Below are 27,846 nucleotides of genomic sequence, written 5' to 3' on the forward strand. Positions count from 1 at the left end.
TTTTTTTTTTTTTTTTTTTTTTTTTCTCAAATTGATATTTAGTAGCCATGTGGCTACATAATTTTATATTGCCTAAATTGAATGAAGAAAATAGAAACGTTAATTGGGGAGAGAGAAAGGGAGAGACGAAAATATCTTTCTATAACTGAAAGAGTAATTGTGGTATTCTAATTTCTTTCTTTTATAAAATTAGGAATAAAAGTGTCATTTCCTTTAAGAATGTAGTATAAGTGTAAAAAGTGGACCGGTGGGAAAAGATATATTTAGGTGGAAACACGCCATGTCACCCTTTATCGTTGATTTTGGTTGGGTAAATGGTTGGTAGACTAATAATGGTTTCTTAACACTAAATCTTATCTTTATAAAATGACAAGTATTCTCTAAGTTAAAAACCCTCTACATTATCATAAGTAAATCTATGGTTAATGCTTGTAATTGTTTTAAAGGAGTATAACAAATGATGATGAAAATTTGAAATCAAACCTCATGGGTTGATGTTGTCATTCGACTCAACCCTGAGCTAGCATTATGGTTTTCTCAATTAGGATTTTCACGAAGGTCTACATTTTCTCTCGAGGGTTCTATGAATTTCACCGTGGAATGGCTCAAGGTTCCTTTCTATCCTCCTAGTAAGATCATAGTAATCATGCTAATAACGACCTCCGACTAGAATCTGATGCCTCAATCTGATCAATTTCAAATAACACAGAGAGAATGAAAAAAGTTAAAACACTTTTTACTAAGTGCGTAGTTTTATTAAATGGGTTGATGTGGTGTAATACTAGCCATAGATTTACTTATAATGTCATGTGTCACAGTGGGTAAGTGATTCAACTTACGATAATGAAGAAGATTTTTAACTTACAAGATCCTGTCCCTTTATAAAATCAACAACTAAAATTTTGAAATGAGTCTCTCCTTAAAAAATATAGTACACATAGGATATTCAGTAATTTCTCTTGTTCTTCGTGTGAAGCTATACGTCTGTTTTTATTTTATTTCGACAATTCTCTTGTTGGTTAATTTATGCCAAAAAATTTCAGATAAATCAATAACATGAAAAAGAATAACAACATTTACCCAATTCAATAAAAAAAACAAGAAGCCAAATGAGTTTTCATTCTTTTATTCGCGCGCGCGCGCGCGGGGGGAGAACATGACATCATGACCTTACAAGTAAAACCATGTAAGCCCAATGACAATCACTGATTCACTATTGCCAGCCAAACTGGAACTCATAAATATTTGATTTCTTGTTGTAGAGATACAATCCATCCTTCCTCACACTCCAAAGGCACTGATTATTACCACACCTACCGGTACGATAATCTCTCTTGGTTTCATATATGTCAAAATAGCCATGCAAATCTCTATATCTCAAGTCACAGTAGGCTGCCTCGTTTTTCGTGTTATAAATGTCCATGTACCACTCAACCGGGCCGTTGGTCGGGACATTACGAACGCCGAGATCTCTACCTTGTGATTGGCAATGGAATGTCACCGGCGTAAGATCAGGTATGTCGTTGATCATGAGCACTTGGACACGGGCTATGACGATTGACTCTACCCACAACTCATTCATGGTTAGTGCCAGGAAAAGTATGAGCACCAGAGTTTTGGAAGAGTTCATGACTTATTTGGGGCTTGTTATGTTGTTGATATTCAAGATAGCCAAGAATATCAGTACCGCAGAGGTTGAATTTGTTTAGAGGATGTTCTACTTAAATATAACTCCATCAGTCCCAATTTAGATGTTACTTTTGGCGAGTAGGAATTTTTAGGAGAAATATGGGATATGCCTTGTCTCTTTGGAAATTTATTAATTTGCCTTTCTAAATTTTGAACATTCAAATTTGAAATTTTAAATTCTAAAGATATATAAAAAGATTGTTTAGAGGATGTTCTACTTAAATAGTACTCCATCGTCCCAATGTAGATGTTACTTTTGGAGAGTAGGAATTTTTAGGAGAAATGTGGGATATGCCTTGTCTCTTTGGAAATTTATTAATTTGCCTTTCTAAATTTTGAACATTCAAATTTGAAATTTTAAATTTTAAAGATATATAAAAAGATGTAAAATATATTGTTTGAAAAAGAAAAGTGACAACTATTTTGGGACAGACAAATAAAAAAGTATGACATTTTTTTTTTAGACTGAGGGAGTATATATAAGATGAAAACATTCGTGAGTGAATTAATAAGTGTGATACAGAAATGACAGAATCGTGCCTAGTATTACTCTTCTTCCCGATTAGTAGAATATTGACAAATAAAGTGTGACATTAAATGCATTAGCCATTTTTAATTAAAAATTTGAACAAGGAATTATTACTTTCAAATGAGGAATATAATGATAACAGCTATTTTATTCACATTTATTTATTTTTTTTTTTTCCTAATATACTATAGAAAAGATTTCAATGGGTTATTTGTACTTAATTACTATAAAAAGATTTCATTTTCTTCATGACATTTACTAGAAATTAGTCAATCATATTTTCACGCTCCTTATCTATATATTTATAATTTTTATAATTAATTTTTAAATAAAAAATAAGGGTTTTCCTTCCATTAAGAGTGTATTAATTTTTTTTCATTAAAAGTGTATTGAAAGTGATGTAGGGTCATAGCATAGAAAATTTTAGTGACATAAATTTTCAGTCTTTCAATACACTTTTAAAGGATGGTTGTATGGGTGCTGTATTTTTCATTTTTTATATACATTTTTGTCATTTTCTTATATAGAAAAATAAGGTTTTAATTTCTTTAAAAATGTATTAAAATTTTTTCATTAGTATATTGAAAGTTAGATGTAGGGTCATAGTTAAATTATTTTTATATTAAAAAAAAAATTCAGAGTCCCATATTAAAGATGATAAGTAAAGACTTGAAATTTATAGTATAAATTATGTAAATATGTAATAAATTGGAGGATTGCATTTACAGGGAGAAAGAAAAATTTAGTGACATAAATTTTCAGTCTTTAATGTACTTTTAATGAAAGGTTCTATGACCTTTCATAGGAGAGAGAAATTGCTAAAACACTTGCAGATTTATACATATGTGAAAAAATTTAAAAATAAAAAAGAGTAGTGCTATGTCTCGTATTAATAGTTCATTTTTTCTTTTTTTTTTAGAATCATAACAGCTAGATTATTCACATTGATGTTGAGCACAATTTTTGGGAGGGGATATGAGCACAATTTTTTCTTTTTTTAGAATCATAACAATGGCGTATTTTCTTTTTATATTTAATCATAATGGCTAAATTATTCACATTGATGCGGTTTCCTAATACTATAGAAAATTTATTGCATCCTTATATTATCTAAATCCATTATGCATTAATGGGTTGTTTGGACTTAAGTTAAAAGGTAGTCAATCATATTTTCATGCTCCTTATCTACATTTATACTAATTATAAAAGTATAAGATTTTTTTTTATATACATTTTTGTTATTTCTTTAAAAAGAGTACTAAATACTCGCACAGTGAATTGTCTAACTTAAAAATTTTTAATTGGTTATTTATACCAAATACAATTAAGTGGAGGGCTCCACTTTCTTATTTGTTACATAATTGATCAATTAAAAGGGTAGGTCTAGCAATTCACTGTAAACGGTACAAGAATTATTTTCCTTTTTTAAAAATAAAAATAAAAATTTTCATTTCATTATTTAAAGGGCCATAGTTAAATTATTTTTCTTCAAGAAAATTTTCAGATTCCCTTATTAGAGAGGATATGCAAAGATTTGAGGTAAAAAAATTAGTTACAAATTTTAAAAAGAAATTATTACATGATTTTCGATCAATAACAAACAGGCAAGTTAATTTATTTAATTTTTTCTCTGCATGATAGTTTGTTATTGGCTGGAGCCTTTGGTTCCTGTCTTGGCTCTTGCCCTTTTTCACCTTTTGGCTAATTTATAAAAAAGGATGTCATTCAAATTAAAATAAGTAGGTGGTGAGGGCTGCATCTCGATGACATCTTTTAAAAAGAAATTATCAGGTGCTCCGGTCAATAACAAATTGCCACACAAGTAAATTTATAGTAACTAATTTTATTTATTTATTTATTTATTTTTTAAGTGTGTGACAGTTTGTTTGTTATTGGCAGTCAGGCGACGCATTTGGTTCCTGATCGATTTTGGCTCTTGCCTTCTCCTTTTGGCAAATTTAAGCGATCCTATTCAAATTAAAATAAGTAGATAGTAACGGCTGAATCTCAATAACATAATTTTTTTCTTCTCAAAATAGGAGATCGGTTGTTCAAGTTTTCATAATAAGAGCAATGGAAGTGCATGATTGTTTTAATCTAATAATAATAAGTATAACAAAAAATAAAAAGGAGACCTTATTCGCATCCTTATATTTTTCTTTTTTCTTTAAAGTAAATGACAAAAAAACTCCTACACTAATTAATATATCATCTCTTATTTCATTATACCCTAACTACCTTTGCACTATACATTTTCTTTTTTACCTTCTTTACTTACTTTAATGCTTTTTTTTTTTTTTATTTAAAGAAAATTATACTTAATTGACTATTTTTTTTTTTTTTTTTTTTTTTAAGGAGTCTAAAATCAACAGTAATTCATTACAAGCCTCTCTCTCACCACTCTTTGCTCTCTTTTTTCCTCCCTTATAATTTTTAATTAAATTTTTGAAGAAGATGATATGATTTCCTTGCATATGGTCTAAAGCAATTTTTATTTTATTTTTGCCTCTCAAATACACATCCACATTACGATTAAGGCTTTGTTTTCAAATATTTCAGCATATTACTTGCGCTTTAAATAAGGCAGCCTATGTGGAAAGAAGAGAATATGAAGTGGAAATGAAAAAAAAAAAAAAAAAAAAACAAACAAACAAACAACTTTGTAACTTTGGAAACAGTTCTCAAGAATTTAGAGAACAGAAAATAGTTTTCAGAGAAAAATAAAAGACAGTATGCCTTTTTATAACTGAGTTTTTAAAAAATAGTTTTCAGAAAATTGAACCAAGCAGGGTTTTTTGTACAGTTTTCTATTTTTAGTTTTATGAGAATAGAAAACTGTTCTCAAAGTTACAAACCAAGCATGTGTATGTCCAAAGAACATTCTTGAACTTTAGTTGCCAGTTTTTAGCAACCAAAGGTAAGAACAAAATCTCCAAGCTTTCTTTGAAGATGGACATCTAAAGCCTTTCAATCTCGTCCTCCACTAAAGTTGCTTCATCTTGATTTCGGTGAAGGTCGGGTGAAGTAAGGCCTTGTTGAGATCCTCAAGGCTCGATCAGTACTTAATTAAAACACTCTGAGCAACCTCCTTAATTAATTCAATGAGAAGAGAATTTACACAACTTAAATTATTAGAATGATGGATTAGTGCTAAATTCAGTGACAAAAGGGTGAATATTATTGACCAAAAAAGATAGTAAGACATTGCCATTAAGACCTGAAATTGCCACATCACTCACTCATTCATTAAATGGAAAATTCTACCATTTTAAAAAACCCTTCCACATTTTCTCTCTCAAATAATCATCCAGTCTTTGTGTTCAAAATGGCTCCCTCTCTCCATCTCTCTCTCTCTCTCTCTCTCTCTCTCTCTCTCTCTCTTTCTTTCTATATATATATATATATATATATCAACCACAATCCCATTGTCTCAACAATTCCCCTCCATGATCTACAATTTTTAGTTAATCCGATTGGGTCAAGCAATGAACAAGGAAGGCTGTATCATCATCCAACATTCAATTTAACAATTCACTAGAAAAATTAATGGTGACCAGCAAATAAATCATAATTTTTCTTCTTTCTTCTTTCTTCGATTCTGACTCTCTCTCTCTTCAATTTCACATCTCTCACATATATGCCCTAATCTATAACTTCATTAGGGTTTTGTGAAGGAAAATGGCTATACTCATCTGTGTCATGGTGTATTGTTGATTTGGGTCTTCATTGAATAAAGAAGACAATAGAAATGAATAAATAATTTGAAAAGTTTGATGGGTCATTGAGAATGAACAAATTTGAAAGTCTTTTAGGGAGAGATGTGAAGCTAAGGGATTGTGGCTGTGGAGGGGTGGGGGTAACACAGAGATGGTGGCAGTGGAGGTGGAGTGGCAGGTAGGACGAGTGACAGAGATGGAAGAATTTTGAGAGAAAAATAAGGAAGGGTTTGGATGATTATTTAAGAGAGAGAAAACGTGGAAGGGTTTGGATGATTTTTTGAGGATAACGTAGTCTTTTGAAAATGGTAGAATTTTCCATTTAATGAATGAGTGGGTGACGTGACAATTTCAAGTCTTATTCGGTGATTAAATTCGGTTGATAAAAAAAGAATAGATGTTGACACACCATTCCAATTCAATGGCATGCAATGCATGACACACCGCTCCAATTCAATGGCAACGCGTGTAATTGCAACTTATTTTTTCTCTATCATTTAGGTTGCTATTATAAGTAGTTTTTTTTTTTTTTTTTTTTCTTCTTCTGAAATTGATATTTAGTAGCTATGTGGCTACATAATTTTACAATGTCTAAATTAAATGAAGAAGATTGAAACGTTAATTGGGGAGAGAGAGAGAGAGGGGGAGACAAAAATATCTTTCCATAACTAAAAGAGTAATTGTGGTATTCTAATTTTTTATTTTATTTATAAAATTAGGGATAAAAGTGTCATTTTCTTTAAGAATGTAGTATAAGTGTAGAGAAATGGAGTGGTGGAAAGACATATATTTAGGTGGAAACACACCATGTCACCCTTTTGTTGGAAACGAGGGCATTAAAAACATAAACTTTGGATGAGATTTGGAATAGATTACGCTAATAATTTTTTACTGATTTCTAGACGAGCGCGTTTCTCTCCGCAAGGAGATGAATATGGTATATTTACTTTCTCAAATCCGTTTCCGAGTGAATGAGAAATTAGCTCCAAAGTGTGGTGTTTTGATAAGCCTAAATGGGTATGCAAAATGTGGAAAATGTTTGTCCCACATGGAAAAAATGTTGAAACCAATTGAAATTTAAATAAGCCAGATTTGGGCTTGGGCTTGGGCTTGGGCTTGGGCTTAATTGTAAAGTCCGATTATTCCTTTAACTAAATGGAATCTTGGATTAGGCCTTTAATTTTGGGCTGAGTTTATTTAAATGGGTGATTGGTTTTTGAATTTAAATTAAAAGTTAGTTTTTTTTTTTTTCCAAAGGTTGCATCTATTTCTAAAGGGTTGCATCTGTTTTTGAAAGAGTTGCATCTGTTTCTAAAGGGTTGCAACTCAAAACCAACAAACATAACTATTCATGTGAACCATTACAACTTATTGGAGTGGATGCGTCTATTGGTGAACAGACACCATGTGAACCATTGCAACCAATTGGAGTGGATGTGTCCAGTGTGAAGTGACACGTGTATATATATATGGTTGTGTCCAATATATAACAACATTTACCCAATTCAATAAAAAAAAAAAAAAACAAGAACCCAAATGAGTTTTTCATTCTTTTATTCTCGGGAAAAAAAAAAGAGTTCATGACATCATGACCTTACAAGTAAAACCATGCATGCCAATTACAATCACTGATTCACTATTGCCAGCCAAACTGGAACTCATAAATATTTTCTTTCTTGTTGTAGAGATACAATCCATCTTTCCTCACACTCCAAAGGCACTGATTATTACCACACCTACCACTACGATAATCTCTCTCGGTTTCATATATGTCAAAATAGCCATGCAAATCTCTATATCTAATGTCACAGTAGGCTGCCTCGTTTTTCGTATTATAAATGTCCATGTACCACTCAATCGGGCCGTTGGTAGGGACATTACGAACGCCGAGATCTCTACCTTGTGATTGGCAATGGAATGTCACCGGCGTAAGATCAGGTATGTTGTTGATCATGAGCACTTGGACACGGGCTATGACGATTGACTCTACCAACAACAACTCATTCATGGTTAGTGCCAGGAAAAGTATGAGCACCAAAATTTTGGAAGAGTTCATGACTTGGGGCTTGTTTTGTTGTTGATATTCAAGATATGACTTGCCAAGAATATCCGTACCGGAGAGGTTCAATTTGTTTCGAGGGATGTTCTAGTTAAATAGTATAAGAAGAAGACATTCGTGATTGGATTAATAAATGTGATGCAGAAATGACATTCGTGGTTGGATTTCTCCTCTTCCCAATTAGTAGAATATTGACAAATAAAGTGTGACATTAAATGCATTAGCCATTTTTAATTAAAAATTTTAACGAGGAATTATTACTTTCAAATGAGGAATATAATGATAACAGCTAGATTATTCACATATAATTATTTTTGGAAGGACTCCACTTTTCAATATTTGCACTACAATCTTAAATGAAATGACAATTATAATCTTACAAGTAAATAATTATTACTTTTTAAATGACACAGCTGCCCTTTCATATTTTCTCTCCTTATCTCTAATCTTTAATATTTTAAGTATCTTTTAATAACACGAATAAAATAAAATAAAATTTGAATAATTTTTTTAAGGGACCGAAGAAAAATAAAATTTTGTTATGTTGAATAAATTGCCTCTTTTGGCCAAATAAAAAAATAAAAAGTAACCATTTAAAAAATTCTCTCTTTTGACATGAAGTTAAAAAACCCCCCCAAAAATATGTTTATTGAATAAATTATCTCTGTTATCAAAATCCTAAAATAATAATAATAAAGGGCAATTTTCTGTAAACCTCCAATACTTTCAAAAAGTGATCATAAAATCCCAACCAGTTTTAAAAACCCCCCAACAATATAATAACGTTATCATTTTACCCCAACTCTGCCAATTGAGGCCGTTAACCCAGTGCGTGCTTAACAATTGGTTTGACAATTTGATTTTTGTGACGAAAATACCCCTAGTGTCACATGTGTCAAACAATTGATGTGTATTTAAATATGTTATACCTAAAATACCCCCAAGCTTGTATTCATCTGCACCAGGCTCATTTGTGCTCGGATTCAATTGAGTTTGTTTAGACATTCCTTTCCTATGGCCTCTAGATCTGATCTGAGCACAGTAAGCTCTTGTTCACTTTTAATTTATCAATAAATTTGAGATTCTTTTGTGAATTATTGAACCATTTTCTCTTTCTTTATCTGGGTGTATTTTTTTGGGTAAATCTTAATCTGGGCATGTTCATTTGGTGTGGACTGAACCAGAGGGAGGAACAGGTATTTTAGTAAGAGTGGGGTACGCTCATTCACTTTTCTATTATTATGGTTCCTTGAAAATGGCTACTCATGAAGATTTTACAATGGAAGAAGTGGCAAGCCAACAAAATGTTCACTTACTCAATACTCAATAAAAACGAAAATGCGTGGCATAAGATTTAAGTCAAGTTCCGTGGTTGTCATCTAAGTGTAAGTTTCGGTAAGCTTTCTTCATCACCAATCTCAAGAGATCATCCGTTTCCAACTTGGATTATTTGAAAGATAACGAGCACCTTTCTAATAATATGCTTGGAAATCCATAAATGCTTATTCATATTCCAATCTTTTAAATCAAGAAAAGGTCCAGTTTCCAGTCAAGACCTATATTATGATGCTGGAGGATTGGAGTCATTCCCTTCTTGCTTGTTTTGTTTCCAATTTCAGTTCATGAAAGATTAGTAAGATCCCTTCCTACTTGAGAGGAGTTCGCTCGTAGCCAATTTGAGCACAGTAAGCTGTTGTTCACTTTTGATTTATCAATAAATTTGAGATTCTTTTGTGAATTACTGAATCATTTTCTCTTTCTTTATCTGGGTGTGTTTTTTTGGGTAAATCTTAATCTGGGCATGTTCATTTGGTGTGGACTGAACCAGAGGGAGGAACAGGTCGCCAGTGATGGTGCGTGACTGGTTCGGCGGTGAGGCGGCAGGGTTGAACCGGGATTCGGCAGAGGACAGGTCACCGGCGACTATGGCAGATTCCGGCGAGTTCGACGGCGAGATGATAACAAAAAGGGCAGTATTCAAGGAGCAGTAGTGAAGACGCACCAAGGCCGGTGACCAGGGATTGGCCCGGTGGTGATGGCAACAACGTCAATGGAAGCGGAGGAGAGAGATAAAGAACCGGTGACAGTAAGAACGATAACAGATTTTATTATTTATTTATTTTTATATATTTTTTGTTACAGCATATTAGCAAAAGCAACAGATCCCGAATCTCAACAACAGAGAGCAAATCTACAGCCGGTGGGGAGAACAAAGATAGGACAAGATACAGTGCCCATTAATCATTTTTTTTTTGGTTATAGGATTCAGAAATCAAAAGGGTGCTAACAGAGAGATGTAGCTCCAACAAATACAAAAAAAAAAAAAAAAAAAAAATTAAAAAACTGTCCTTTTGTTCTAAAGGATAATATTGTAATTTCAAAAATATGATTTTTTGGTTTTTTAAATAAAAGGGAATATAATAAGGGTAATTTAGTCATTTCACATACCCTTAACTGCCAATTGACAGCGTTGGGGTAAAATGATAACGTTATTATATTGTTGGGGGTTTTTAAAACTGGTTGGGGTTTTACGATCACTTTTTGAAAGTATTGGGAGTTTACAGAAATTTGCCCTAATAATAATAAAAAGTACAAAAGGAAGATGATTAAAAATAATAATTATCTTTATTGAATAAATTATCTCTTTTGATACTACCCAAACAAGACAGGACCCATAAAAAAATTACCAAAAAATAAAGTTACCTCTTTTGAAAAAATTGAAAAAAAAAAAGTCAATTTTGTTGAATAATTATGTATTTCAATTGTAAAAAAAAAAAAAGTTACTATGGAATAAATTATCCCTTTTGACTGTCAAAAATAAAATTGTTAGTATAGAAAAAATTATTTTCGTTAAGAGGACCTCCGGAAAAAACAAAAAGAAAGGAAAAAAAATAGTAAAGAAAGTAAAAAAGATAAAAAAATAATAATTAAAATTGTATAAAAGGTAGTTATGACATTATAAATTAAGAAATTATATTCAGGACTTACTTGTCATTTTCTTTAAAGGAAAGTAATAAATGTAGTGCAATTGGAGAAAAGTGGGGTGTGAATATCGTCTCCCTTATTTTTTAAAGTATATTAAATTTTTTTCATTAAAAGTGTATTGAAGTGATGTGGGCCCACGGTATTACTTTTATTCATAAAATTTTCAGATTTTTTTTTTTTTCGAAAGTATAAAATTTTCTGATTCTCTTGTTAGAGATGATATGTATAGATTTGGGCCTTTATGATAAATTGGAGGACCACCACATTTAAAGGAAGATAGAAAAATTTAGTGGCATAAATTTTCAGTCTTTTCAATACACTTTTAATGGATGGTTGTATGGGTGCTCTATTTTTCATTTTTTATATACATTTTTGTCATTTTCTAATATAGAAAAATAAGGGTTTCAATTTCTTTAAAATGTATTAAAAGTTTTTTCATTAGTATTTTGAACGTTAGATGTAGGGTCATAGTTAAATTATCTTTATATTAAAAAAATTCAAATTCCCGTATTAAAGATGATACATAAAGACTTGAACTTTATAGTTTATAAAGTTTTAATTTGGTCAAGTACAGAAAACATTGCTTTTGGTGCATATCACACCACTCACGTTCAAAAAACACCCCTAAAATTTTAATTTGGTGCAAATAGGTCTCTTTAATAAATTTAAACCTTAAGTTGACTAAATTACCCTTACTAAACCATTTTATAAAATATATAAAAATAAATAATTTTATAAAATGACCGAAAATGACACTATTAGTAGATGTCTCGTGCAAAAAACACTCCTAAAGTTTCAATATGGTACAAATAGGTTCTTCTGACAAATTTAAATCCTAAGTTGACTAAATTATCCTTACTGAACCATTTTATAAAATATATAAAAATAAATAATTTTATAAAATAACCGAAAACAACACTATTGGAGGATGTCGGCAATGAACAAGTAAAGATAAAAATGTAAAGTAAAAATAAAAGTATAAAAGAAAAGTAAAGATAAAAATAAAAAACAAATATAAAGTACAAACTAAATAATACAATTTTTTTTCCAAACTCCGAAAACCAGTGCACGCTAATATAGGGATTTATTATTATTTTTTAATAGTGTTGGTAGCAAAAAAAAAAAAAAAAAAAAAAAAAAAAAAGTAGAAAAGAGTAAACTAGGGTCTCAAAAAATTCAAATCTTTGTTTTACAAATTCTCAAAATTTTTTAAAAAAATATGTTTAGAGATATATAGAGAAAAAAGTTTGAATATATATATATATATATATATATATATATATATATATATATATAAGGTAATGTGCACATAACACCCCTATACTATGAGATTAGTAGCATATATACCCCCTTGGATATTTCTGAAAGAGTAAAAAGGCAAAATGAATATTACAATACTAATTTATGTCAGATGGGGTATTTTTGCACAATGTAAAAAGATTAGGGGTGTTTTTTGCACACTTTTTCAAATAGGGGGTAAAAACTCTACGCGAAGTATATTTTAGGGGTGTTTTCTGTACTTATCCCTAGTATAAATTATGTAAATATGTAATAAATTGGAGGACTGAATTTACAGGGAGAAAGAAAAATTTAGTGACATAAATTTTCAGTCTTTTAATGTACTTTTAATGAAAGGTTGTATGGGACCTTTCATAGGAGTGAAATTGCTAAAACAGTTACAGATTTATACAAATATGAAAAAAATTTAAAATAAAAAATCTTTAGACTTTAGTATGAATAGGTATGCCTATTTAGACTTTTACAAGTAGTATATATTTGAATAGATATATGTATATATAGCAAAAATACCTCTTCCCCGTTGGTGAAATGGTGAGTAAAAAATGTATGCACGAGTAGGATAATTGTTAGATATGATAGTTATCTTTTTTTTGATAATTACTTTTTATTATTATTTACTTATTTATTAAATTTTTTTTTTTTTATCATTACTCTTTTATCCACCGGTTACTGTGTTTACTTATATCTACCTACTTACCATGTGTGGATGCTTATATCTACCTACTTACCATGTGTGGATGACTTGATCATCACAAACATATCCTCAAATCAAAAATAGAATACTCCTGTAACATATTACATTATAATGTTATAATTTTAAGAGATTATTACATATAAATGATGTTCATGATCCATATTTATCATTTAATGGAGTCAAAGCCCCATATTTTCGAAAGAATGAAATTGACCAAAATGCTAATGTTTACAAAAAGTGGTATCTATGTGCTTAAAAGTGGTATCTCACTATAAACAAGTATGTTTTCATGTTTTTATTTTTTTAAGAAACCATGAGACTTTGACTACATCAAATGGTAAATATGGGTTATTAGCACCATTTATATGAAATAATCTCATTTAAACTCATTGTTGCATTCTCAATGTAACGTTATTTTATAAATTGACAAAAAAAATAATTGTGTACCACACAAAGCACAAAAACTTACATGGTTCACCATAAACTTAGGTTTATGGTAAGAATCCGGTGAAAATTTTTACTATGCAAAAATTAATAGATCACAAATTTTAGCATCCAAACCCTGTCTCTTTTCCTCTCTAAAATGACTTAAAAGTGTTCTGTCATACCACCATGATCTCAAACGCCCTTACATAGTGAGTTACAGTGGGGTCAACAACTTGAATGCACAACTTGCATTTGCCCAATTCAATCAAAAGAACAAAAAGCTAAATGATTTTTTCATTCAAATTTTATTTTTTTTATTTGAAGAAAAGTAGATATACATGACCTAACCAGTTATAATTAAATTGGCCATTATTCAATTTTGAATATGCTAATGTTCAAGTCTTCCTTGTCATAATTTGACACGAAAATATGAGCACAAAATGTTTTTGAAAAGTCGTGTCTTGGTTACTATTGTTGCCAAACTGCAACACATAATTATATGATTTCTTGACGCAGAGATACAATCCATCCCTATTGATTAGGGCTGCCCCAATCCAGTCCAGTCCCAACTCAACCTCAACTTGAAATTGGGTTGGGTTGGGTTAGCTCGAATTCTATTCAAAATAGGTTATGGATATAATCCAATCCGAATATTTTGAACTAGTCGAGCGGGTTTCACGGAACTTTTTTTTTATTTACAAATATGTAAATTACATTTTCCTTTTTCATTTTTGTTTTTAAACATCAATATTTTGGACGGGTCGAACGAGTTTTAAGGGTCAAAGTTTTTAAATTAGTGATGGACTCTAATATAAATTTGATCTTTCATCATTTTTCAAATACATTGATGGAATTAGAATATGTTTTTAAAGAAAATTACCTAATTACATCTTACAACATTAAATTTAATTAACTCCTCTCTGTTTTTCAACACTTTTGAAAGGCAATTTAATTCCAATAATTGAGTGTGCTAAAGAATTGCTTCTGCAATTAATAAAAATATTTTGTGCAATTAATTGATTTACAATCTCATAGACTTTCCTGTGCCTTAAGGTGTTTGTCTGCCGTTAATAAATCTGAAATTACATATTTACTAAACGACGACGTTTTTTTTTTTTCAATGGGCTAGGCCCCTCTCTCTTTATATCTCTCCACACTAATACCATATTGTCAATATATGTATTTATATATAAGTGGACAAAATTTAAAGTTCAAAAGTAATAAAACAAGGAGAAGATTTGGATACCAACAACTAGTATGAAAGGATAAAAATTAATAAGCAGGACAAATCGGCTTATTTAATAAGTAGGACAAATCGGCAAAAAATAAGACTAAAAATTATGATAGGCCCTTATATAAATATATATTTATATACACACACATAACATATGTCAATATATATATATTTAAGTGGACAAAAAAATTTAAACCGGAAAAATCGCAAAAAAAATAGCTTTCCACAAAAATATGGGTTATATTTACTTTTACATTTATATATATAAATTTGAATTTTAAAAAACAACACTTAAAAGATTTCAAATTGAAATTAGACAACTATTAAATATGAATAATATGTATTTGATAAATCATAAGTCAAAAAAAAATAAAAGCAGGTCAAAGCCCTAGCATCAAATCCTAGTAGTGAATCGAAAATACACGAGGTTCTTAAAATGTATCAAGATTCAGATTTTGAACTTGGTCGGCATACTCCAGGGGCTTAGCAATCATCTTGGCTGAAGCTTCATTCACTGGGGTTGCTTGAGAGGTCTGTATATATATATATATATATATATATATATATATCAAAGACCAACACAGATATACATATATATCTATATAAATCAAAGACCAACACACGAGTATAAATATATCTATATATATCAAAGACCAACACACAAGTATATATATATAAATACACACAAGATATACACGCAAGATGATTTGGAAGATATTTAAAAATATATATATATAAATGCTACAGTTTTTTCAGGTTTTGGGTTGGGTTCAGGTCGAGCTGGAGCCCAACCCGAAGGGCTGGGACAAAACCCGACCAGAATTGGACCCTATTGCACCCCTACTATCAACCCTCCAAATACACTGATCATTACCACACCTACCACTATCGTATCTCTTTTGCTCTCAAATATGTCAAAATGGCCTTGTAATTTTCCAGAACTCAAGTCACAGTATTATGATTCAGATTTCTTAACAACAATATCGACAATCCAGTGAAGACAAGCTCGAGATTGGACGGTTTGAATGCCAAGATCTCTATCTTGTGATTTGCAATGGATAGTCAACAACATATTACTCCTTCTGTCTCATTTTAAATGTCGCATTCGAGAAATGTGACTCACAATCTTAGATTGTGAAAAATTATTAATTCTTCCAAAACTATGTGGTTTAGGCCAATTATAAGTTGTCACGAAATAAAAAAATGTTAAGTAAAATTGACAAATTTAATTAAATAACAATTTGTGATTAATCGGGACCATATGATCTTGAAGTACCTAATAATTTCTTCTGAATTGGTGATCATCAACACAGGAATCATTGGTGCCTCATTGGTGAGAGACTGTACCAGCAACTCATTCATGGTTAGCGCTGGAAAAAGTATGAGCACAAAAGTTTTCAAAAGAGTCAATGTCTTGGCTACTACTGTTCTTATTTTTTTTTTACTCTTGCCAAGCATTGGAGAATTTAAATTACTCACCCACTGTGAGTGGGGTCCACTGACATTTTCACAGTACTATAGAAAATGTATAATGATAAGGTTAAGTGTTCATACTAGGTCCCCTTACATTGAATCCTCGCTCCACCCCTGGAAAGAGAGGATGGTAAGAGAGAGAAGACAGAGAGTTGACTATGAGCAATAAGAGCATCTCCAATGCAATGCTAAAACATCTGTCATTTTTAAAATATAGCTAGTAGATTTAAAAAGGGCTCTCCAATGCAATGCTAAAAGGGTTGCCAATTTTTAACTTTGCCAAAATTGATGCTAATTATAGCACAAGAAATAGGTACTGCTATTTCAGAGACAGAGAGGGACAGAGAAAGACAGAGAGAGAGGCGGGGTTCAGATTTGGCACATATATATATATATATATATGTATATATATTGTATATATATATATATTTAGTTCTGAGAAGATTTCCATCTTCAAAAAGCTTGGCATGTTGATAAAAATTGTTTCAGATTCAATCTCTGCAGATTTCTAAATGTAGATTACAGTGATTACCTGAAAAAGCAAAGCAAATTTTGTTACTTTATATTGTAAAAAAAAAAAAAAAAAAAATTATATAAAAATTTTTACCAAATAGGATTTAGTTTGCAAAAAAAAAATAAAAAATAAAAAATAAAAAATAAAAAAAATAAAAATCCGCATACATACAAGTAAGCAGTTGCAGAGGGCCGAGGGGGGCAAGCTTGAGAGTTGAGAGACAGCGGTTGAAGCTTGTGAACGGCAAACCTAAACTGGAACAGCGGACGATGGAAACTGAAAGATATGGGTTTTGAACTTCTAATTCTTGTTGATTTTGTAGTTTGCAGTCGGAGAGGGAGAGAGAGGGGGGGGGGGGGGGGGGGCGGGGAATTTCAGAGTTGAGAACAAGAATAGAGATGGAAGCGATTGGGGAGGCTGAAATGATTTGCCCTAAATATATATATATATATATATATATATATATATATAATAATAATATAATCAAATATATATAATATACATATATATATATATATATATATATTACATAAATTTTTGAAAAAAAAAATTATATAATAATATAATCAAATATAGAAATTTATACATATATATATATATTTTGGGTCTTTTTTTCACCGGATATTTTAGATTTTTCACCGGATTTTTTGTAATGGAATATGCCTAATATTAACATGACTGTTACAAATATGAATGGTGAGAATGGTAGTTAAAAAAAATAGTGGTAGTGTAAAAAAATAGCATTTTGTATAAAATGTATCATTGGAGCAGAATTGCTAAAATGTAGTATTTTGACATTATAGCACTGTTAAAATATAGATTTGGCATCCAATTTGGCATTTTACCATTGGAGATGCTGTTAGGCTTTCCATTTATTGAGAATCTTTAAGGGCTTCATTACGAATTTATTACTTTACAAAACTCAAATTCTACCACAAATGACCTATTTTAATTTCTATAAAACTTTATCACTATAATAAAGAGTAAAATGCAAAAAAAAACTCCCTGAAACTATTAACATATTGCAACTAATCCCCTAAACTACAAAAAATCTTCCTAAACTATGAATATGTTGCATTTCAGTCCATTTCGGCGACTCACTTAACCGGAAAAATGAAAAAGTCTGATTTACCCTTATTAAAAGTTAGTAGTTTTGGGAGTTGAAGGTAAAATTTTAAGAATTGAGGGTAAAATGACAAATCAACTTTGACCAAAAGTTCACCGTTCTTCTCCACCTCCATGTTCTCTCTCTTTCCCCTCTCAAAACTCACATTATATTTTTATTTTTTGAATTATTCGTTTTTGTTTCAATGATCTTTAGGATTTAAACCACAGCATATGATACTGATCTCAATATGCTACAGAAAATGATTGATTGCCATAAAACTGATAGGTAGAGGATCTCTTCATATGGCTAAAGGGCCAAACTGTCCTGTTCATAATGTACATGTAAATTACTTGGCTCTAAGAATGATGTGATTCCAAGGTCTCATAATTATATTCTGGCGCAATCTTCTTCACCTTGTGAAGCTTGCTCCCTGGAATCCTTGGGAAATCATGGTGGTAACCTACGCTCCATGTCATAAGATTCAGGGGGCCATAGTAAGAGTATGTCTCTTGGTTGATCTGTCTTGAAGACATAATGAATGTTCCGAGGGAAGGATCAGGTAGGCAAAGGATTTCCAACCCCAAAAATAAACCATGGCAGCATCTAGGCCCAGCTGAATAATCAAATTGATGAACTCCCATATCCCAGGGGGTTTTGGTTTCAGGTCTGAATAGAGCACAGAAGAATAGTTGGAAGATTACCCAGATGGATTTCGCGACAACATTTGTCACGATATTGGCTTCGCTTCAGTGAGTTTTGGGATGTCCATGTCTATGCCATCCACTCCTTGGTAGCGATGATGCCCAAGGTGGTAGGTACTTTTGGAAGGTCGCAGACATGGGAACACCAATAGGGAGATTAGCAAAAATCCCGAGCCAACACAGGTGTAGAGAAGGCAAGGTTGTGACTGAGCTCATGGATGGCTAAGAAGAGGTTGTGGTTGAGAAAAGAGCCAAAGAAGTAGGCCACTGCCACTATCTTCAACCAGCCTGCATTGTTGAGGAAAGTAGCGGTCCATAGCTGAAGCAAAACAACCACCATGATCTGCAACACCAAATTTTTGAGGATATTTATTAACCATAAACATTCCCCATGTAGTAAGTACATAATCACTCAAATTCAAATATGTTATATGGCATATAATCTTATTTTAGCTCAATATTCGTTGCTTTTTCAATCAGTAAACAATCCATCACAAACAATGTGAAATCAAAGAGAGTTCCGCCGACAAAAGTTTATCTTAAAATCACAACCCTGAGTTCAATATTTCAACAATATACGAAAATACACTTCAACCAGTACTTGATTTTCTAGTTTCTTTGGTAACCATCACATCACCTAAACCCAGCACTTCCAACCATAAAATGCTCCATGAATGTCATCATGATTTGAACATAACTTGTTTCTCTTATGTTGCTCTGGCATAGGAATTCATCACCACCACCGTTGGTTGAAAAAATACGGAAAAAATAGCAATATCATCAACTGAAACATTCTTTTGAAAAGCCTCTCAGAAAACTCAAATTCACCTTTCCCAAACTAGTATTCTAAAGGTAAACAAATAGTGTTTCAAATATTTTATTCAAAGCTTAATCAGTATCGTAGAAGCATCTATGCAATGCAAGACTCGCATATTCATCATATGCTACAGATTTTCATTTCCTGTAGAGAGACAACTATCCCAGTTCACCGCTTTTATTTATTTATTTATTAATTATTATTATTATTATTTTGTGAAGAAAAATAACCTGTTCTTCAGTTTTAAGTCACTCAAGATTTGCTGTGTGTGTTTCAATCTGTTTAGATGCATATCCCTATAGCATTACATTCATGATCAAACAAGAAAATATAATAATTGTTAATGTTATCATAGAAGTACCAAAAAAATGTTGTTATCAATGCAAAGAGAAAATATAGAGAGATTAAGGCTTGCTTTATGTACTCAGAAAAGCCATTACAAGTATGAGATTAAGCATCAAATACATGGAAATAATTTTATTAGGAAATGAACAAAATCAATTATTTAAAGTCATCAGTTTCTCTTTTTCTTTTCTTAAGAGATAAGCAAGCAAAATGAATAATCAAGATAAAAATTCCTTTGTGCTATGAAATCTTATAAATTATTTATTTAATTTCATAAAAGACACGTCTTTGTTAGGTTTGATATAAACCCTTGTACGAATCTACAAACAAAGAGCTGACTAGTTAATGAGAAAAAAAAAAAATCATTAACATTATTAAAGGCTACTGCACACACAATTATGCAGAGAGTTCAATTCCGTGCTGACAAAAAAGAGACACTCAACACCCAACCCGAACTATAGAAATTCATTGCGTGTATAATAAACATATGTTGGTTGAAGATTAATATTCCCTATAATAATAGAAACCAATATTCTCGTCTCATATTTATAAAATAACATAGTTTAATGCATACACGACACACCAGGATAACTTGCAAAATGAATAAATCAGACTTGTCCCTTGGACAAACTAGAAGGCAGTAAGTATTATGAAAAAAATCTACTTAAATATAGCTACAAACAAACTTATCAATAATAATAAAAAACCTTCATCAACGAAATCTTAATCCAAGTAGAGAAAAAATATATAAATATGTAGAAATGGATAATCCATGATACAAATCTATCAAATTTTAACTTAAACAAGAGTGGATAAAAAGGGAAACAATACGTTTGAATGAAAAAATATTAGATATCTACATTAGATGAAAAAAAAAAAAAAAAAAACTAACAAAGAAAATATCAAGCTTAATTGAAATGAGAAATCATTTCTGGATGACAAAGACAAGTCCGCAAGGCATATAAAGGAAATTCCGATTCATAAAAAATTACCATCATGAAAACGGTATTCATTGCGAACACTAGATAAGGAATAGAGAGTTAATACGATTATGAAATATTTAAAAACTGTTGAAACATTTTGACCAATAGGAATTGAATATGGAGTCCTAGCAATCTGAAACGTGTACTCCATTCAACAAACACAAACATATCTGAACCGTTTACTCCATTCAACAAACACAACCAGCTCTATCACCCACCGTCGGATGCATTACCCCCAAAAATCTCACGGACAATAAATTCTAACCCTCCAATTCGAGGACACATGCGCACTTATATATATATATATATATATATATATCCAGATATAGCACTTTCCATCTTCATTGTCTTGCTCGATTGTTGGGAGACAAAGGGAAGCCGAAGATATTTGTTCAGAACTTGAGAGGTAAGGTCATGTTTGTTATTTTAATGTCTTTATTATAGCTTTGTCTCCATCAATTTTGCTAGATTTCTACTGTGATCATTTTTTTTTTTTTTTTTTTTTTTCTTCTTCTCCTGCTTCTCCACATGAAATTCTAGGGTTAGGGTTTGGGTGTTTCCATTTTAGGTTTTTGTTCTCTTGCATTCTGATCAAAATGAGGAACTCCAAAATTCTTGTCGTGATTTTTTTAAATAATGCATAGGTGAGTGTGTTTTGATAAAATTTTAAAAACAAAATTATGAGAATTGAATTGCAGTATATATATCTCACAAGTCAAAAGTGTTATTATACTGCAGTTTCCACTTTGAATCATCCTCAACTTTTCCATTTTGTCATAGGAATTTTAAATTTAAAGATAAAATGGAATGTTTCATTTTCCCGAGGCTTAAATTTGTTCTATCATAGAAAACCTCAATGATTAGTTCAAGGGAGCATGGTCAGGTTATCAACTGTGATATTGAACTCATTGATTTCAAGAAGAGAATTCTAGCTTCATTTGTTTATGCTGCAAATACCTCAGTTGAAAGGAAATCTCTGTGGAGAACACTTAATTCCTTCTGTCTTTCAAATGAGCCATGGATTCTGATGGGAGACTTTAATGTCTTACTTCATGTGAATTACTCCTTTGGAGGAGCTCTTAGATGGACAACAGGAATGCATGAATTCAAAGAGTGTTTGGATAGAAATGGGCTTGAAGACATGAAATTCACTGGGGTGTTTCACACTTGGTCCAATGGAAGCTATGGTTGTGCTAATATTATAAGGAAGCTGGATAGAGTATTGGCCAATTTCACATTCATTTCCCTTTTCCCTCAAGCTGAATGTGAGTTTCTTCCCCAGGGTATCTCTGATCACTCTCCAATGGTGGTAAGGTTTGGAGAGCTTACTCCTAGAAGAAACATTCCTTTTAGGTTCTTCAACTTCTGGGCTTTGGATCCCTCCTTTTTGCCCATTGTATCACAGGAATGGCAGAGAGTTGTTCATGGATCTTGAATGTTTATTTTGGTGCATAAGTTGAGAGCACTTAAGCAGCCTCTTAAGTTATTGAATAAGGAATCCTTCAGTGATATCTCAGCTAGAGTTGCAGCCTGCAGAGAAGAGCTTTCACTCTGTCAAAGAAGCTTGGACATTAACCCAAATGATGACTCACTTAGATTGAATGAAAAAGAGATCTCTTCCAAGTTCACAGAGCTCTCATTTGCTGAGGAATTGTTCTACAAGCAGAAAGCACAAGTGCACTGGCTTAAAGAGGGTGACCAGAACACTGCCTTCTTTATGAGGAGTTTTGGTTCAAAAGCTAACAGAAGAAAAGTCCAGTCAATATGTAATTCAAGTGGAACTCAACTGTTTGGGGAGGATATAACAAATGAATTTCTTAATCATTTCATCTCTATCCTTGGACAGGATGTCACACACTATCAAGGTATGCAATCCTTCTCCCATCTCATTACTAAAACTGTTCCTGATCACATCATTTCCTCCCTCACCTCAATACCTACAAGCCTTGAAATTTATAATTGCAGACTATCTTTTCACCCATTCAAAAGCCCAGGTCCGGATGGTTACAACTCAGCCTTTTTCAGGCATGCATGGCATATCATTGGTCAGGATGTTATTGCAGCTGTTAAAGATTTTTTCTTCTCTAGCAAAATGCTTAATGAGATCAACTGTTCATACATTGCTCTAGTACCAAAGGTCCCTAATCCCTCAACAATAAATGATTTCAGGCCAATCTCTGCTACAATCTAATATACAAAACCATCTTAAAGTTGTTAGCTAATAAACTTGCACCTATACTTCCACACTTTATCAGTCCTAATCCGAATGCTTTTGTTAAAGGGAGACACATCACTGAGAATATTATTCTAGCTCATAAATTACTGAATGGCTACAACAAGGTTAATCATCCTCCTAATTGTGCTCTAAAAATTGACCTTATGAAAGCCTTTGATTCTATTCATTGGCAATTCATCATTGATTTTTTACATCTATTTGGTTTTTCACCAACATTTGTTAATTGGATATCCCAGTGTATCACAACCCCATCCCATTCTATCTCCCTGAATGGTGAATTGTTTGGATTTTTTAAGGGAAGGAGGGGCATTAGGTAGGGTGATCCTATCTCCCCATTGCTTTTTGTCCTTGCAATGGAAGTTCTCACTCTCACAATTAACCACCAGATCAGACTGAACCCTTCCTTCAAATACCACTGGAGGTGCAGAAAATTGAGTATCACTCATCTCACATTTGCAGATGACTTGTTGTTTTTCTCTCATGCTAACACTGATTCAGTTCATTGTTTGGTGACTGCACTAAATCTGTTTTGTTCTTTCTCTGGTCTGCAACTTAACCCTACAAAAAGTAAAGCTTTCTTTTCAAGGGTTGATTCTCACACAAAATCTTCTATTCTATCCCTTTTGCAATTTGATGCTGGTACACTTCCTGTAACATACTTGGGAATGCCACTCTCTGCTACAACAATCAAAGCTAGGGATTGCCAAACATCGGTGGGAAGAATCACTAAAAGAATTGGCAGCTGGACATCTAAATTTCTCTCCTATGCTGGAAGAGCAGTCCTAATCAAATCAGTGTTGTGCTCTATATAAGCTTATTGGTCTCAAGCATTTGTGTTACCAAGGAAGGCCTTGGATGAAATTAACAAGATTCTCATAAGCTTCTACTGGTCTGGGGTTGAAATGAAGAAGAGAGGAGCTAAGGTTGCCTAGAATGCAGTGTGTAGGCCTAAAATTTATGGGGGTTTGGGTTTTCTTGACCTTGAGCTCTCAAACAGAATTGCAAGCCTTAAGCATATATGGAAATTATGTCTAAGGAATGAGAGTCTTTGGGTAGCCTGGTCCTATGGTTATCTTATCAAGGAGAAGAGTTTCTGGCGTGTAAAACCATCTACCCTCAGCTCTGGTTTTTGGAGGAACTTGCTGAAGCTCAGAGAAATGGCTAGTAGCATCATTTTTTACAAGGTTGGTTGTGGAAAGGATACGAAGCTTTGGATGGATTTTTGGCTACCAAATGGTCCAATTGTAAAGCAGCTACGATTGAATGACTTGAAAATTCTTCAACTAGACTCTACAGTCACAGTTGATAGTCTAATTTCCAATGGACATTGGATGGTACCTCTATCTCTAGCATACCCTTAATTTTTTCAGTCTCTTAGCTTCCTTTCTCAGCTGTACTCTTTACAACCACCCTTTGAAGAAAGTGATAGTATTTTGTGGATGCCTAGCTCATTTAGTGCTTACTCATTCTCCCAAATAACTACTTACTTTGCTCCTCCTTCCCCATCCTTTATATGGCACAAACTAATTTGGTTCAAATTCCATATCCCTAAGCATAGCTACATTGCTTGGCTTGCAATAAGGGGTAGGCTGTATACATTGGATTCAAAGCCTATGCTTAAGAAACATTATGTAAACAGGTGTTATCTCTGTTTGGCTGAGACTGAATCACTGGACCATTTATTCTTCAGATGTAAGTTCAGTTCACATGTATGGAATGCTATACAAGAGGTTGCAGGCTTCTACATTCTTCCCAACTCCTGGAATGAACTAATCTACTGGTGCTCAACACATTGGTCTTCTGGTAGTTTTCTGGTTCACAAGTTTTTGTTGTCTGCAGCAATCTATTTTCTCTGGCTTGAGAGAAATGGCAGAGCCTTTAGGAATTCATACTCTAGCCCTCATCACATTTTCTCCCAAGTCAAGTCTTGTGTCCAAGCTAAGCTTGCAGCAATCAAGATGAAGAATTGTGCTGATCTTAGGAGTATATCAACTGAGGATGACCTTCACAGCTTATTTGTTCAAGCTTGTGGAGTATCACATGGGCACTCTTGGCAGTTACCATAAAGCTGATATCAGAACATTGGTTGGATAATATGTAGCATAGCATCTGCTCTTTGGGTCTTTCACTTTGCTTTGCAGTACCAACTAGTCTTAGTAATTTCCTTAGTTCAATGGTAGTTGTGCTTTGTATAGTTATGCTTGCTCTGTTGATGGCCTCAGCCTATTTGTTGCTTGTTTTTTCCCCTCATTGAGGGCTCCATGTAATTTATCTTTTTTCTTCAATACAAGCTTACCCTTAACTAAAAAATAAAAATAAAAACACCAGAAGGTAAAAATTCTTCATCAATAGCAGAAAATAAAAGTTGGGCACCACAACTGATGCAATTTACTCATCCAAGAAAGAAAAAAGAAATTGATGACATTTTAGGTTTTTCTTCAACCTAAAAAACAATAGCTTGGACTTATCGAAGATTAGAGCTTCTCATGAAGAAGATAACGAAAAAGAAAACGAATTATCGACCCAACAGCTCTGTAACTTCCCCATAGAGAAGCCACATTGTTAAATCAGTATTGAGAAAGCATATCCTGGTAATGTTTTGACAAACTGAACAACAGTTTTAGCTAGCGTAGTTCCAAGTCTTATTTCCAATTCATGGTATTATTGTATATTTTTCTACTACTGAAACTATACATTTTAAGTTTTCATATATTTTAGAAGTTCCCTTAATATTTAAATTTTAAATTTCCATATATTTCAAAAGTTCCCTTACATATTAAATTTTGTGGTTTTAATATAGGTTTCATGATTCTTGCAAAGGGAGAAGCTCATAGGAATGAGTGGTGTCGGCAAAGAGTAAGTCGTTTTGTGTTTATTTTATGTTTTATGTTTATTTTTATTTATTTAAAGAAAGTTAAGGTCATTTATAAATATGTAGAAATGGATGAAATATAACAAACAAACTTACATAATGCATCTATTATAATCAACCGGTCAGCCTTGAAGGTTTCCCATTTGAAACTCTTGAGCCGGCTGATCCTTTAGGTCTTAATTGATTGAATCGATTTCTCTCTTGATTCCATTCCATTCTAGGAAGTGAAGAAAGTCCAAGGAGCTCCTCCTCTACGGCGAACCAACTGCTCATAGGTCTGCTACTGCTTCCTAGTATGGGTACGTGCTATAATGTTTGAACATTCCAAGATTACAGGATAAGTCCTTGAGAATGCTCTATCCCATCTGCAACTGCATGAGGATTGAAACAAGGTAAAGGCACACACCGAATCGCACATTGTGTGTGTTGCATGCATACCTCGAGGAAAGCAAAGGGATCGGGGCCGAAGAGGTCTTTGATTTGAGGGTACTGAGAGAGGATCTGTCACCTGCGAGAAGCTTGTGGCTCATCTGTGTATGACCAGAAGAAGTCCGTCTATTTCTCTCTCTTCCCCTCCTATCTCTATTCTCTTTCTTCTTTCTCCTCCCCTGTAATATGGGGTAAATTACAAAAACACCCCAGAATTTTACTCTCTCTTTCAAGAAACCACATGTGTGTACACTATAGGACAAAAATAACCCTTTGAAATCTGCCAAATGAGGGTATTCATGTAATTTATCATCTCCTTCCTGCCACTGCGAGAACCAACTTCGCCGCCATCCCTAACCCTAAACGCTGCCACCGCTGCACGAGACCAACCATGCCACCATGCCCACCCCCACAACCGTCACCACCAAAATTTTGTACAATCAACAACTCTCTATCTCCCTCATCCCATCTCTGTACAGATGTGTGACAAGGCGACGAATCGGTGAGAGGTGGCGCTGGATGTCGAGAGAGAAAATGGCGAGGCGGCGTTTATCGGCATAGGGAGGAAGGCGAAGGAGTTAAAGAGTGACGGCGGTGGGGGACTCGAGTTTGGCCTCCGTGAGGTGCCGCCACCGCATTTTGGTTCTGGTTCTCAACGGATCGGCGCGCGTGCGTTCGACAGAGATTGTGGTGGTTATGGGGTTGAAGAAGGTGATGGTGGTGCCGTTGTTGGATGGGGATGGTGGTGGCGGTTATGGGGATAGTGGGAGTGGTGCCACCGCATCTGTGCTGGTGGTAGTGCCGCCACGGCTGGTTCAGAGGAGAGGGCATGACAGAGATGATGGTCAGTAGGTCGAGAGATGATAGGGGATTATGTTTGTGAGATTACTTAAATGTCCCTATTATTAATGATGCGGCATTATGTTGTCACAATATTATTGGTTGTTGAGAGCCTTTTTATTAAAGGGCAATTGAGTGTTTAAAAAAAAATTCATTTATGGTGCTCCAAAAATAATTTTTGATTTATTTTTTAATGTTCAAGAAAAATAACCAAATTATTATCCAAAATTGAATTGAGTATTAATAAAAAAGTATAGTATTTTTACTGGTGAGTATGTGTTTGGCTGATGTGGTCTGATTTTTAAGAAAGACACGTGGGATATGCATTGTTCGTTTGAAAAATTAGTAACTTGCCTTTTCAGTTTTAGTAATTCAAAATACATATATGAAAATATGTGAAATATATTGTTTGAAAAAACAATGTGAAATATTATTTAAAGGGGAAAACATGACACTTAGTTTTAGGTTTAAGCAACAAGAACTGCCTTCATCAAAGTTATCAGGCGGCAAATTTGTGCCTTCATCAGAATCTAATATTGATCTCTCTTCATGGTGGTATGTTCTATAGAATTTTGAGTCACATTGTAAACCAATTTTAAACACTATGAATTTGGAGAATATGCCCCTATCCAATCATATTATTATTATTATTATTATTTTTGAGTTTATTCTATTGTTATTAACAGTCTTTGAATGATGCCAGATGCCATTTAAAACTATAAATAATTTTTCCGACTGTGACTAGCTTTGCCTTATTTACTATATGACCATATCCAATCATACGATTTTCTTTTTTTATTAGCTCATGCCATTGGATTTTTAATGGTCTTAAAGATGCCAGGGTAGATGTCATTTAAAACTATAGATAATTCTCGCTTTTAATTAATTATCTTGTCC

At 32.8% G+C, this 27,846-nt stretch overlaps 2 protein-coding genes and 1 pseudogene across 2 annotated transcripts; all 3 read right to left on the reverse strand.

Moving 5' to 3' along the window:
* Nucleotides 1–1,213: 1,213 nt before the first annotated feature.
* Nucleotides 1,214–1,582, reverse strand: LOC132273086 (self-incompatibility protein S1-like). The gene has a single exon (XM_059774119.1). The coding sequence runs from the start codon at nt 1,580–1,582 to the stop codon at nt 1,214–1,216; it is 369 nt and encodes a 122-aa protein (XP_059630102.1).
* Nucleotides 1,583–7,570: 5,988 nt separating this feature from the next.
* Nucleotides 7,571–7,942, reverse strand: LOC132273087 (self-incompatibility protein S1-like). Its single transcript, XM_059774120.1, has one exon. The coding sequence runs from the start codon at nt 7,940–7,942 to the stop codon at nt 7,571–7,573; it is 372 nt and encodes a 123-aa protein (XP_059630103.1).
* A 10,026-nt stretch (nt 7,943–17,968) lies between these two features.
* On the reverse strand, nt 17,969–27,048 carry LOC132273088 (sphingolipid delta(4)-desaturase DES1-like; annotated as a pseudogene).
* Nucleotides 27,049–27,846: the final 798 nt, after the last annotated feature.

The sequence above is a fragment of the Cornus florida genome, unplaced genomic scaffold (genome assembly GCF_030987335.1).
Source record: "Cornus florida cultivar Cherokee Brave unplaced genomic scaffold, ASM3098733v1 CherokeeBrave_3.0.0_Hap2_Chr09, whole genome shotgun sequence".
NCBI classification, from domain to species: domain Eukaryota; kingdom Viridiplantae; phylum Streptophyta; class Magnoliopsida; order Cornales; family Cornaceae; genus Cornus; species Cornus florida.

Excerpts from the sequence above, each read along its gene's own strand:
- LOC132273086 (XM_059774119.1), bottom strand. The coding sequence starts at position 1,582 with ATGAATGAGTTGTGGGTAGAGTCAATCGTCATAGCCCGTGTCCAAGTG.
- LOC132273087 (XM_059774120.1), bottom strand. The coding sequence starts at position 7,942 with ATGAATGAGTTGTTGTTGGTAGAGTCAATCGTCATAGCCCGTGTCCAA.